The sequence below is a fragment of the Corvus moneduloides genome, chromosome 20 (assembly GCF_009650955.1).
Source record: "Corvus moneduloides isolate bCorMon1 chromosome 20, bCorMon1.pri, whole genome shotgun sequence".
NCBI lineage: Eukaryota > Metazoa > Chordata > Aves > Passeriformes > Corvidae > Corvus > Corvus moneduloides.
Window position 1 is genome coordinate 10,459,232 of NC_045495.1, and position 12,084 is coordinate 10,471,315.

Below are 12,084 nucleotides of genomic sequence, written 5' to 3' on the forward strand. Positions count from 1 at the left end.
CCCAGCTGCAGCATCACTGGGGCCATCCTTGGGGACCCCTTCCCCATCCCTCCCCCCTCAGCTCCTCGGGTTCCAGGTCTTCTCCAGCTCACAAAGCTCAGCATCCCCCAAGGACGGAGATTCCCCACCTTGGGGACCTCAGTTTGGTTCAGGAAGGTGACAAGGACAGAGGGACAGCAGGGGAGGGCTATGGGCTACCCCAGCATGAGCCACCTCACTGTCCCTGGGGCTGGTTTTACACCGAAGGCAAAGCAGCTCCACGGCACCGACGGTCACAGGGCTGGGGTGACAGCGGGCATGGCCACCAGGCCAGCGAGGGGCCGCAGGGCTTGGGGGCCCTGCTGACACAGGCAGGGATGGCTCCAGTCCCAGGGCTGGGGGTACCCACAGAGGGGTGGGGACAGCACAAAGGGGGACGACAGCACTGCGGGTGAGCGAGTTGGTGGATGCCACCACGGCCGGTGCCACAGCCCCACCCTGGGCAGAGGGACCGTCCCCTCCTGCCTCAGTTTCCCCAGGAGCTCCCAGCCCCCCCGGGGGAGGCGAGCGATTGCCAACAGGCCGGGCAGCGAGCGGGGAAGGATTTATTGACTCACGGCTCGGGGTACATCACAGTTTGAGCTCCCTTCCTGCCTCCGCAGAGGTCGCCTTGGACTTCCCGGGCAAAAGTGCGCGGAGAGGCTTCACAGTTTGATCCCTTCGGGAAAGCAGAACCGAGGCAGTGACAAATGGCAGACGCTACGTTGTATGAAAAAATAATACAAACTCTTCTCTTTAAATATCTTACAGAAAAATGAACCTGAATAAAGAGCATGAAAAGCACCGCGTGGCGCAACCCCCCGGGCCCCCCAGGGCAGGGGGACCGAGATGAGCCGCGGCCCCACATCCCTCCATCCCCAGGGCTGCGCAGTCAGGGCTCAGCACGGGCAGCAGAGGCGCGGGGGCGGCAGGGACCGCTACGTGCCCGTCCCCGCGCCACGGGGGAGTCCGCGCGGCCCCCTCGCTCGGCCGGGGGTGCCGGCAGCCCCCCGAGCCCGGGGTGCCGGCGGGAGCAGCGTCAGGGGCCGGCCGAGGGCGTTGCTACGAGGGCGCCCCGGGGGCCGCGGGGTCCCTCCGGTGTCGCAGTGCAAGTTCACGGAAAGCCAAGGCACCGCCGCGAGGCCGCGGCTCTGGCCGGGGAGCCCGCGGGGCTCGGCGGGGGCAGCCCCGGTGTGCAAACGGGAGGTGAGCCGGGGTGGGGGACACGGGGACACGGGACGGTCCCCGCGGTGCGGCCGGCCGGGCTGGTCCTGGCGGTCAGAGCTACGGCGTGGGGGTGCCCAGGGCCACGGGGTGCCCAGGGCCATGCGGCCCCGGGGAGAACCGGCTCCCCGGGGCGGGGCAGGGCGGGCGGCGGGGCGGGGGCGCGCCCGGGGGTCCAGCCCCGGGGTGGGGCAGCCCCAGGAGCGGCTGGCGGCGGGCGTGGCTCCTTCTCCCGTGGCTGCAGAGGGTGCGGGCGAGGGCTCTACCGGGGGGGTGCGGGCAGCCCCCCCTCCCGCCGGTGCGTCTCCCCGAAGGCCCGGTCCAGCTGCTCCAGCTGGGAGCTCAGTGGCAGGTGGATCTCCAGGTGCATGCGCAGCGCCTCCAGCCACTGCTCCAGCTTGGCGAAGGACGGCCTGCGGACAAGGGCACACGTGGCAGCTCCGCCGGCTCTGCCCCCAGCCCGGCCCCGGCCCCAGGCATCCCCTGGGGTATCCATCACCCACCTCTTCTCGGGGTCCAGGTCACAGCAGCAGACGGCGATGGGGAAGAAGCTGGGGGGGCAGGCGGGGGGGCAGTAGCGCTCCAGGAAGCCCCGGACGTTGAGGCCGAAGTCGGTGGTGCGGGGCAGGTAATCGGGGTCAGCGCTCACCCGGCCGATGATCTGCAGGCAGCGGCAGGGACGGGCGGGCTCAGCACCAAGGGGGGACCCCAACCCCAAACAGGGACCCCTAAGCCCCAAGGGGGAGATGTCTAAGGCCCAAGAGGGAGCCCAGACACAATGAAGAAACCCCAACCCCAAGGGAGAGGCCCCAACAGGGCGACCCTTAACCAAAGGGGAGAGGCCCCAACCCCAAGGCAGGATTCCAAGCCCAAGAGGGGCAACTCAAGCACAGTGAGGACCCCAACTCCAAAAGGGAGACCCCAATCCCAAGGGGGAGAACCTTATCCTGGAGGAGAACCCAAATACAGTGGGGACTCCAAGCCCTAGGGGGACCCCAAGCCCAAGGGAAGCGGCTCCAATCTTAAAGTGGAGACTCTAAACGCCCCAACGCCAAGGGGGACACCCCAACCTTGGGGGAGTGACCCCAAACACCATGAGGACCCCAGCATCCATGGCAGAGCCCAGCCCCAGGGGCACTTGCCTCACACAGAACGATGCCAAAGGAGAAGATGTCCACCTTCTCATCGTAGCTCCTCCCTGCAGGGACAGACAGGGTCAGGGCCCTGCCCCACCAAGCGTCCCCTGCCTGGGGACAGAGCCCTGGATGGCCACATTCCCCTCACCGTTGATCATTTCGGGGGCCATCCAGTAGGGGTTCCCCACCACCGTGTAGCGCTTCTTGCGATCCGGTTTCTTCAGGTTCTTGAGATGTTCGGGCTGGTTCTTCTCGTCCACCATCAGCCGCGCCAGCCCAAAGTCAGCCACCACCACGCTCTTGTTCTGGGGGGACAGGCAGGGGTGAGGCCTGGGGGAGGGGACTGAGAGCCCCAGCCAGGCCGGGGGAGGACAGCACCAGGGTGGGACTCACCTCCCGCACGAGGCAGTTGTGAGAGTTGAGGTCGCGGTGGATGATGTTCATGGAGTGGAGGTAGGCCTGTGGGAAGGGTGGGCTGAGAGCAGGGGCACCCCCACACCGTGGCCCCCCCACCCAGCAGCACCCATCCCACCCACCCACCCACCCCACGGTGGCACCCACCATGCCGGCGGCGATGTCCTTGGCGAAGCTGACCCGCTGGCTCCAGGGGTAGTGGCTGTCCTGGGGGGCAGGAGAAGGGGGAATTTGTCAGGGAATGGAAAAGGAAGAGGGGTCCCCAGCCCCACCGGGGCTGAGGGGTGGTGGGGGACCGACCTGCCCCCCAGTGCTCACCATGCTCTTGATGAGGCTCCTCAAGGTGCCCCCTTTGATGTACTCTGTGATGAAGTTGAGCCTCTTCTCCTTGTAGAGCACCCCGATGAACTTGAGCACGTTGGGGTGCTCCAGGCAGCGCATCACCTTCACCTGCAGGAGACCCCCAGCCCCGTGTCCGTGACACCCCGAGGCTCCCACAGCCCCTGACAGAGCTGCTGCTTGTAGACTCAGCGGGCAGGGCTGCACCCACGGGGCCCAGTCACCCCTCTCCAGGGGTTGTGCCCAGGCGGGGGCCAGGACCAGACAGATCCCCCCCTCACATCCCCCCAGCCTGGAGGATTAAGGACAGGGGACGCTCACCTCTTTGAGGAAGGTCCTCTGCGTCTCCTCGTCGAAGCGGATCAGCTCCTTCATGACCATCACCTCGCCCGTCTCCCGATGCGTCACCTGGCCGGGAGCGCAGGGACTCAGCCACCCCCGCTGCATCCCAGGGAGCCGAGACCCCCCCCGCTCGTGCCCCTTGCCCCACCTTGATGGCCTGGCCGAAGCAGCCCTTGCCCAGCACCTCTCCGTGGATGAGGTCGGAGGGGCGGAAGATGCGGTGGGCGCGGGACACGACGCGCAGGGACTCGGAGCGCCCGATGTCCTTGCGCTGGGATGCGGGAGAGCCCACGGAGCCCGAGCCCGGGGACTTGTCCGTGCTGCAGCTCCTCCTGGGGGATGGACAGGCAGTGGTCAGTGCCAGGGCGGGGGGGACCCGGCTGGGGCAGGGGCCGGGGCGGCCTTACGTGACGGCGCGCTGGCGCATGGCAGCGGGGTCCTCGCAGGGCGCGGGCGCCGGCGAGCGCAGGGGGCTGCACGGGGCGGGCGGGGGGCTGCCCGCCAGCCCTGGCTCCCGGCCCAGGGGCTCGTGGGGGTCGTGCTCGATGGTCAGCTGCAGCAGGCGGCTCGTCTCCTGGATCAGCAGGTCGATCTGCGGAGGGAAGTGGTGGTGGGGCGGGTTTGGGGACGGGGCGGCAGCGGGGCTGGCTGGGGGTGTGGCAGGGGGAGTGGAGTGTACCTCGTCCAGGGGCACGTGGCCGATGGGGGTCCCGTTGATCTCCAGGATGCGGTCGCCCACGTGGATGGAGTTCTTCATGTCAGGGCTGATGCAGTCCGGGTCCACCCTGTGGGGACAGGGGGTCAGACCCCCGACACTGTCACCATCAGGGGGGTGTGCTGGGACACTGCCCATGGGGTCACCCGGCTGTCACCATCACAGTGAGTGTGCCCACGGAGTCACCCCCCTGTCACTGTCCCAAGGAGGTGGCATGTTCTCTGCGAGTCACCTCTGGGAACATGCAGTCACTGTTCCCACAAGCTACCCCCTGCAAGGTGGGGATGTGTGGGCAAGACACCCACTGCTGGCAGGGGACATGCAGACAAGCTGCCCTCGTTGGACGGGGACACGGAGGCACACTGCCCACGGGTCACCCTTGCTTGATGGGGGCACGTTGTCATGGCTCCCATGAGTCGCCCTCTAGGATGGGGACATGCAGTCATGGTCCCCAGAGTCATCCTGCTAGATGGGGACAACAGGCACGTTGCTCATGGGTCCCTCCTGCTGGACAGGGACATGCTGGCAATGTCTCCACGAGCCACCCCAACCACACGGGGACATGCATGGTACCCTCAGCCCACCCTGCCACACGGGGCAATGCCAGCATGGCCAGGAACACACCAGCACAGCCCCCACAAACCCCCCTGCATCTGGGGACATGCCACCACAGACCCTACAGGCCAGACCTGGACAATGGGGACACCCCCAGGCCCATCTCTCCTCCTCCCACCCCCAAAAGGTGTCCCTGGGATGGATCCCAGGGGCAGAAGGGGTGCGGGATGCCCCAGCCCTGGGGAGGGGACGGGGGCAGAGGGCTCAGGGACGCACTCTCGGACGCGCACGGTGCGGGGGTGCTCGGTGCCGCAGCCCTGGTCGATGGAGACGGAGAAGCCGCGCTTGCCGTCGGAGCAGGCGGGGATGGACACGAGGGTGACGGTGTGAGGGATGCGGGAGGCCGGGGAGTCTGGCAGGATCTGCTCGATCACCGGGGTCACCACCATCTGGTAGTAGCAGTGGCCGCTGCGGGGAGCGGAGCGGGAGGGTGGGCGGGGGTGCCGGGGGCCGTGTCCCCCCAGCCCCCCAGGCCAGCCCAGCCGTACCAGTAGAGCTTGGAGCGCTCCACCAGCGCGTAGGTGTCCCCGTCCCCGATGAAGGCGCGGCAGTTGAGGCAGCTGAAGCACTCGGGGTGGTACTTCTGCTCCCCGGCCACCTGTGGGCAATGCCATCAGCCCCGGGAGCCCGCGTCCCCGCACCGAGGGTGGGGCTGGGGCTCAGAGGGGGCTGGGAGCACCCACGGGTGCACCAGTGCTGTGGGAAGGGCAGGCTGAGCCACAGGATGGTGGAGACAAAAGTGCCACCAGGCTGGGGGTGGCTGCAGGAACATCTCCCACCACCCTAAGCCTCTCCTCTGCATCCCCCAACCCCAACGTGGCCCTCCAGGGTCCCCCTAAAACGTAGAGGATGCCCCTGCCACACCCAGCAGTGCTGCGGGTCTGCACCCCCTCCCCACCTCCCCCGCTTCCCCAGAGCTCAGCCATGGGACAAGGCTCCACATCCCACCCCTGGGGACCCCGTGGTGCTCACCATGACCAGCCCATAGACTCCACAGACCCCGTGGTGCTCACCATGACCACCCCACAGACCCCATGAAAATTCCCCACAGACCTTATTGACCCCGTGGTGCTCACCATGACCAACCCACAGACCCCATAGACCCCGTGGTGCTCACCATGACCAGCCCCTTGGTGATCTGCTCAGAGCAGCCGTGGCACAGCTCCCCGAAGCGTGCCCAGTAATCCTTCTTGCAGTACAGGCGCCCATCCTTCTCGTAGTACTGGTGGGACAGGGAGGCCCCGCATTCACAGCACCTGCGGCAGCGACAGGGACCCCCTTGTCACCTCGTCCCCACTGTCACCCTGGGGCACAGCCAGCGCTCGCCCACTCCACAGCTCTCTGGGCAAGCCGCTTCCCCCACCTCCTACACAGCTGCAGGGCCACTGCATCAATGTGTCACCATCCCCAGGGTGACAGCAGGTGACTCCGGGGGTGACAGTGCAGGCTGGGGCTGCAGGGACACGTGGGGACACCGGGGTGGACAGGGCAGGGGATGTGGGGCAGGGAGAGGCATGAGGAGGGAAGTGCCAGCCCTGCATGGATGTGCCAGCCTGGACAGACACACAGAGGGGTGTACCAGACTGGTGACAGACATGCCACCCTGGTGACAGACGTGCCAGCCTGGCACAGACTTACAGAGGGATGAGACAGACTGGTCACAAGCGTGGCAGCCTGGTCACGGACAGAGGGACATCCCAGCCTGGTGACAGATACACAGAAGGGCATGTCCCTCTATCCATGACTAGGGTGACATGCCAGTCTGATCACAGACATACAGAGGGACGTCCCACCCTGGTCGCAGATCTGTCACCCTGCTCACAGATGTGACAGCCTGGTCACGGGCACACAGAGGAACCTGTGACCCTAATCAGGGACAGAGGGATGTCCCACTCTGGTTCGGGACACACACAGGGATGTGCCAGCCTGCTCAGGGACATGCCAGCCTGGCACACACACACACAGAAATGTCCCACCCTGGTGACAGACGTGCCAGCCTGGTCAGGGACAGATGGACATGCCCCCTTGGTCACAGCCCCCCTACCCTGGCACAGCCAGCCAGAGGGATGTGCCAGCCTTGGGACGATCCGCAAGGGGCACAGGGGGAGGGGGAGCTGCTCGGGGCCGGGGGGGTGCAGGGGGTGACAAGAGCAGGTGGTGCAGAGGGGGCTCTCAGGTTTGGGCTACAGGGGAGCACATCGGGCTGTGGGGGAGGGGACAGGGGGGACCAGAGAGGGTTTGTGTGGGGCTGTGGGAGTGGCTGGGGGTGCAGAAGGGGGGCTATAGAGGATTTTCTATAGGAGAGTGCTGAATGGGGGCAGGGGACGCTGCAGGAGGGGTGCAGGGGCTGCAAGGGGGGAGTTCCTCTTGAGGAAGGTGTTGAGGGGGTGTAGGGGGTGCTGTAGGGGATTTCCTGTAGGGGATTGGCAGTGTGGGGCTGCTGTAGGACGCAAGGGATGCTGTAGGGTGCGGGGGGTGCTGTAGGGGATTTGCTGAAGGGGATTTGCAGTGCAGGGCTGCTGTAGGGTGTGGGGGCTGCTGTAGGGTGCAGGGGGTGCTGTAGGGGATTTGCAGTGCAGGGCTGCTGTAGGGTGTGGGGGCTGCTGTAGGGTGCGGGGGGTGCTGTAGGGGATTTGCTGTAGGGGATTTGCAGTGCAGGGCTGCTGTAGGGTGTGGGGGCTGCTGTAGGGTGCGGGGGGTGCTGTAGGGGATTTCCTGCAGGGGATTTGCAGTGCGGGGCTGCTGTAGGGTGTGGGGGGTGCTGTAGGGTGCAGGGGGTGCTGTAGGGGATTTGCAGTGCAGGGCTGCTGTAGGGTGTGGGGGCTGCTGTAGGGTGTGGGGGGTGCTGTAGGGGATTTCCTGCAGGGGATTTGCAGTGCGGGGCTGCTGTAGGGTGTGGGGGCTGCTGTAGGGTGCGGGGCCTGCTGTAGGGGATTTGCTGTAGGGGATTTGCAGTGCGGGGCTGCTGTAGGGTGTGGGGGGTGCTGTAGGGGATTTGCTGTAGGGGATTTGCAGTGTGGGGCTGCTGTAGGGTATGGGGGGAGCTGTAGGGTACGGGGGGTGCTGTAGGGGATTTGCTGTAGGGGATTTGCAGTGCGGGGCTGCTGTAGGGTACGGGGGGTGCTGTAGGGTGCGGGGCCTGCTGTAGGGGATTTGCTGTAGGGGATTTGCAGTGCGGGGCTGCTGTAGGGTGCGGGGGCTGCTGTAGGGGATTTGCTGTAGGGGATTTGCAGTGCGGGGCTGCTGTAGGGTGCGGGGGCTGCTGTAGGGTGCGGGGGCTGCTGTAGGGGATTTCCTGCAGGGGATTTGCAGTGCGGGGCTGCTGTAGGGTGCGGGGCTGCTGCAGGACACGCCGCGGGGGATGCCGGGGGGTGCCCGGGGACTGTCGCAGTCCCCCCCCCACCCGGCCGCGCAGGTGGAATACCAACCAGCGGTGACGTCACGGCGTGGAGTTTCCCCACCCCATGACGTCACCGCGCGAGGACTCCCCCACCCGATGGCGCAGCACGAACCTCCCCTGGGCTGGGGGCGGGGGCGGGAGGAGGAGGGGGGGAGGGAGGAGGAGGAAGAGCAGGAGGGGGAGAAGGAGGGGGAAAAGGAGGACAAGGGGAAGGGGAGAGGGAGAAGGAGGAGAAGAAGGGGAGAGGGAGGAGAGGAGGAAGATGAGGAGGAGGAAGAGCAGGGGCAGGGGGAGGAAGGCTTTCAGCAAGCCCAGCGCTGCCGGAAGCCGCTCACCCGTGAGGGGGGACCGGATCCAGCTGCGGCCCCGGGGTAGCTTCACTGGGGCTGATGGCCCAGGGAGGGGGAGCCGAGCATGGGGGGCACAGGCTGAGCCCCCCGGGGGTCCCTGGGGTGCAGAGCCCATCCTGACCCGCTCCCACTTCAATCCCACTCCCACTCACTTGGCTCCAGCGCTCAGGACACGGCTCTTCCTCAGCACCGCCGCCAGCATCCTCCTCCACCGGACAGGGACACACCCCGGGGACACCCTGGGCACCCCCAGCCCCACAGGGAACCCCGTCAGGTCCCGGGCAGCCCCAGCTCCCCGGCCCGGGCCCTTTCTCCTGCTCCTTCTCGGGGCTCCAGCGGCTGGAGCTGCTGGGAGGGCTCGAGTGAAAGAGGAAACAGGGAGGGAGGGGGGCGGGTGACATCAACCACGCGCACCCTGTCACCCGGCAGGAGGGGACAGCGAGGGACAGGCAGCAGGCCTGGCCTCAGCCGGGGCCCCCACGGGTGCCAGGAGCCACAGCCACGCTCCGGCGAGTGACACCGTGACAGCCTCACGCGTGTCCGTGCCACGGCCGGAGCGGGAGGGAGCACTGCCCCTGTCCCTGCAGAGCATCCCGCTGTCCCCGACGCCATCCCGCTGTCCCCAAGGCCATCCATGCCGGTGCCATGACACCATCCATCCCCATGTCCCTGATGCCATCTCCGTATCCCCAGCGCCATCCCGATGGTCGCAGTGCCACCCACCCCAGCGTCCCCGCTGTCCCCCGGTGGGTCCCACCTGAAGCAGTCGGCGTGCCAGTCAGCCTTCAGCGCCTGCAGGTACTGCCCATCGTAGATGCCCTGCCCGCAGCTCGCACACACCGGCAGGTCGGTCCCTGCGGCCAGGGGAACACGAGGGGACAGTGCTGTCACCCCCCCGGCCGGCCTGGCCACCCACAGCAGCACCCGGCATGAAATCCCTCTGCCCGCGGTGGCGAATTCCATCCCCCACCCATTGATCCCGGAACGGGTCAAGGTCGTGGCACCCACGTCCCCAGGGCTGGCGACAGGGCAGGGGTGGGATGGGGGCACACCGTGGGTGCAGGGGAGGCACAGGGGGCAGGATGGGGGCACAGAGTGTCGGGAGGGTGGAGAGGGGCAGGATGGGTGCACCAAGGGATCCCGGGAGGATGGCGGGGTGTGGGATGGGTGCTGGGGGTGCTGGGTGCATGGGGCGACAGCAGGATGAGTGCTGGGGGATCCTGAGGGACACAGAGGGGGCCAGGGTGGGTGCTGGGGGATGCAGCAGGACACACAGGGATGCAGAATGGGTGTTGGGTGATGAATGGGGGGGACAGAGAGGGGTGCAGGATGGGTGCTGGGGGATGCAGGAGCACACAGGGGGGCAGGATGGGGGACTGCAGGCTGGAAAGGGGTGCAGGGGAGCACAGGGGCTGCAGGGGGATGTGGAGTGGAGGTGCAGGGAGGGGGGCGAGGGGTGCAGAGTGGGGGTTGGGGGCTGCACAGTGCATGGAGGGACACAGAGGGGTGGAGGAGGTCTCCAGAGGTCCTGGGGGTGCGAGTCCTCAGGGTGTGTGGGGGGCAATCAGGGCTCCAGGGAGTGCAGAGGGGAAGGAAGGCACAGCAGGGATGTGAGGGTGCAGGAGGGATGCAGGCTGGAGGGGACGGGGGGTGCAGGAGGGGCACGTGGGGTGTGCAGGGGAGATGGGGGAGTGTGGCGGTGCAGAGGGAGATGTGGGGTGCTGGGAGGGTGCAGGCAGGGATGCAGGCAGGGTGCACAGGGGGAGAGTGCTTGACGAGGAGGACAGGGGGAGATTTGGGGGTGCAGGGGGGAATGCAGGCTGGGTGGCAGTACAAGGAAAGATAGGGGGATGGAGGCTGAACAGGGGGTACAGGGAAGGCTTGGGGGTGCAGAGGGGATGCAGGGTGAACAGGGGCTGCACGGGGGCATTTGGGGGTGTATGGAGGACACAGGCTGGGTGGGGGTGCAGGGGGCTGCAGGCCAGAAGAGCGATGTAGGGTGGGATGCAGGGGGTGAGGTGGGCTGGGTAAGGGGTGCAGGGGGACATTTAGGGGTGCAGTGGAGGATGCAGTGGGTGACGTGGGCTAGATGAGCAAGAGGTGCAGGGGGTGATCTGAGGGTGCAGTAGGGATGCAGGGTGGCTGGGGAGTGCAGGGGACATGTGGGGGGCACGGGGGATATAAGGTGTGGGAGAGGGGTTCCAGAGGGGGATGTAGGGGTGCAGGGTGATGCAGGGGGGCTCTGGGGAAGGTGCAGGCTGGATGGGGCGGCAGGGGATGTCGTGGTGCAAGGGGGAACCAGACCAGAGAGGGATGCAGGGGGGGATGCGGGCTGGGTGAGGGGGTGCAGGGGGGAGATGAAGAATGAACTACGGGCACAGGGGGACATTTGGGGACGCAGGGGTGATGCGGGCTGGGTGGGGAGCGCAGGGGGCATGTTGGGGACGCAAGGGTGCGGGATGGGGGTGCCGAGGAGGATGCAGGGGCGCGGGGACGCTGGGGAGGACGAGGCTGGCTGGGGGCTGCGGGGAGGATGCGGGCAGGGTGCGGGGGGCCGCACGAGCCGGGCTGGGGGGGTCTCGGGGCCCGAGCGGCGGCGGAAGCGCTGAGTCAGGCGGGGGGGGGGGCTCGGGGGGTCACGCACCTTCGTCCTCTCCCATAGGCTCGTCCCTCCAGGTGCAGCACAGCAGCATCAACCTCATGCAGGCGCGCTGGCCGGCGCCGCGCCGGGCCGGGCCGGGCCGGGCCCTGAGGCGGAGGCGGTGGCGGTCCCCGCGCGGGCGCAGCCCCGCTCCGGCCCCCCCGGCCCTGCCGCTGCCGCTGCGGCTCCGGGCGGGACCGCGGCGCCTGCACCGCGCCTGCGCGGCCGGGGGGGCGGGGCGGGGCGGGGCGAGGAGGGGCGTGGGCATTGATGGGCGTGGCCGCGGTGGGCGTGGCCAATGCAATGGGCGTGGGCGGGGCGGGGCGGGGGCGGGGCTCGCGGCTGCACGCTCGGGCCCGGCGGGACGCGGAGCTCACGGGGGGAACGCGGAGCTCGCGGGGGATGCGGAGCTCACGGGGGGAACGCGGAGCTCACGGGGGAACGCGGAGCTCACGGCGGGACGCGGAGCTCACGGGGGAACGCGGAGCTCACGGCGGGACGCGGAGCTCACGGCGGGACGCGGAGCTCACGGCGGGACGCGGAGCTCACGGGGGAACGCGGAGCTCACGGCGGGACGCGGAGCTCACGGCGGGACGCGGAGCTCACGGGGCGATGGAGCCGTCCCCACCCTCCTCTGACCATCACGGGTGTCCCCACACAGCGTGGTGTCCCCAGCTACGCCAGGCCAGCCCCATGGGCAGGGCACGGGTGTCCCCCACGTGGCCCAGGCCGTCACTGTGGTCAGGACACAGGTATCCCCATCTGCCCTGGGATGTCACTGTGAGACACACGGTTGTCCCTCTCATTCCCCACGTTGTCATCATGGAATAGAGCATGGACATCTCCCTGCAGCCCCTGGCCACCACCATGGCAAGGGGCATGGACTGCAT

General features: G+C 67.8%; 1 protein-coding gene across 4 annotated transcripts; it reads right to left on the bottom strand.

The window, feature by feature from the left end:
• Window positions 1-566: 566 nt before the first annotated feature.
• On the bottom strand, window positions 567-11,314 carry LIMK1 (LIM domain kinase 1). Of its 4 annotated transcripts, XM_032129947.1 has the most exons (17): window positions 11,198-11,314; window positions 9,311-9,407; window positions 8,706-8,792; window positions 5,921-6,059; window positions 5,292-5,401; window positions 5,020-5,211; window positions 4,153-4,258; window positions 3,881-4,065; window positions 3,622-3,805; window positions 3,453-3,539; window positions 3,111-3,242; window positions 2,940-2,999; window positions 2,772-2,837; window positions 2,527-2,683; window positions 2,385-2,440; window positions 1,746-1,903; window positions 567-1,655 (listed from the first exon to the last, which is right to left on the bottom strand). In XM_032129947.1, the coding sequence occupies exons 1-17, from the start codon at window positions 11,253-11,255 to the stop codon at window positions 1,505-1,507; spliced, it is 2,025 nt and encodes a 674-aa protein (XP_031985838.1). In that variant the 5' UTR covers window positions 11,256-11,314; the 3' UTR covers window positions 567-1,504. The 4 variants fall into 4 exon arrangements, with proteins under 4 accessions (XP_031985838.1, XP_031985839.1, XP_031985841.1 ...); XM_032129948.1 differs by lacking the exon at window positions 8,706-8,792 and having other exon boundaries at window positions 11,198-11,313; XM_032129950.1 differs by lacking the exons at window positions 8,706-8,792; window positions 11,198-11,314 and adding an exon at window positions 6,442-6,505 and having other exon boundaries at window positions 9,311-9,341.
• Between the last annotated feature and the right edge of the window lie 770 nt (window positions 11,315-12,084).

Excerpts from the sequence above, each read along its gene's own strand:
- LIMK1 (XM_032129947.1), bottom strand. The coding sequence starts at position 11,255 with ATGAGGTTGATGCTGCTGTGCTGCACCTGGAGGGACGAGCCTATGGGA. Across the intron at positions 6,060-8,705 it reads GTCCTGAGCGCTGGAGCCAA|GTGCTGTGAATGCGGGGCCT; the intron begins GTGAGTGGGAGT and ends TCGCTGCCGCAG. Across the intron at positions 1,904-2,384 it reads TTGGCATCGTTCTGTGTGAG|ATCATCGGCCGGGTGAGCGC; the intron begins GCAAGTGCCCCT and ends CGCTGCCTGCAG.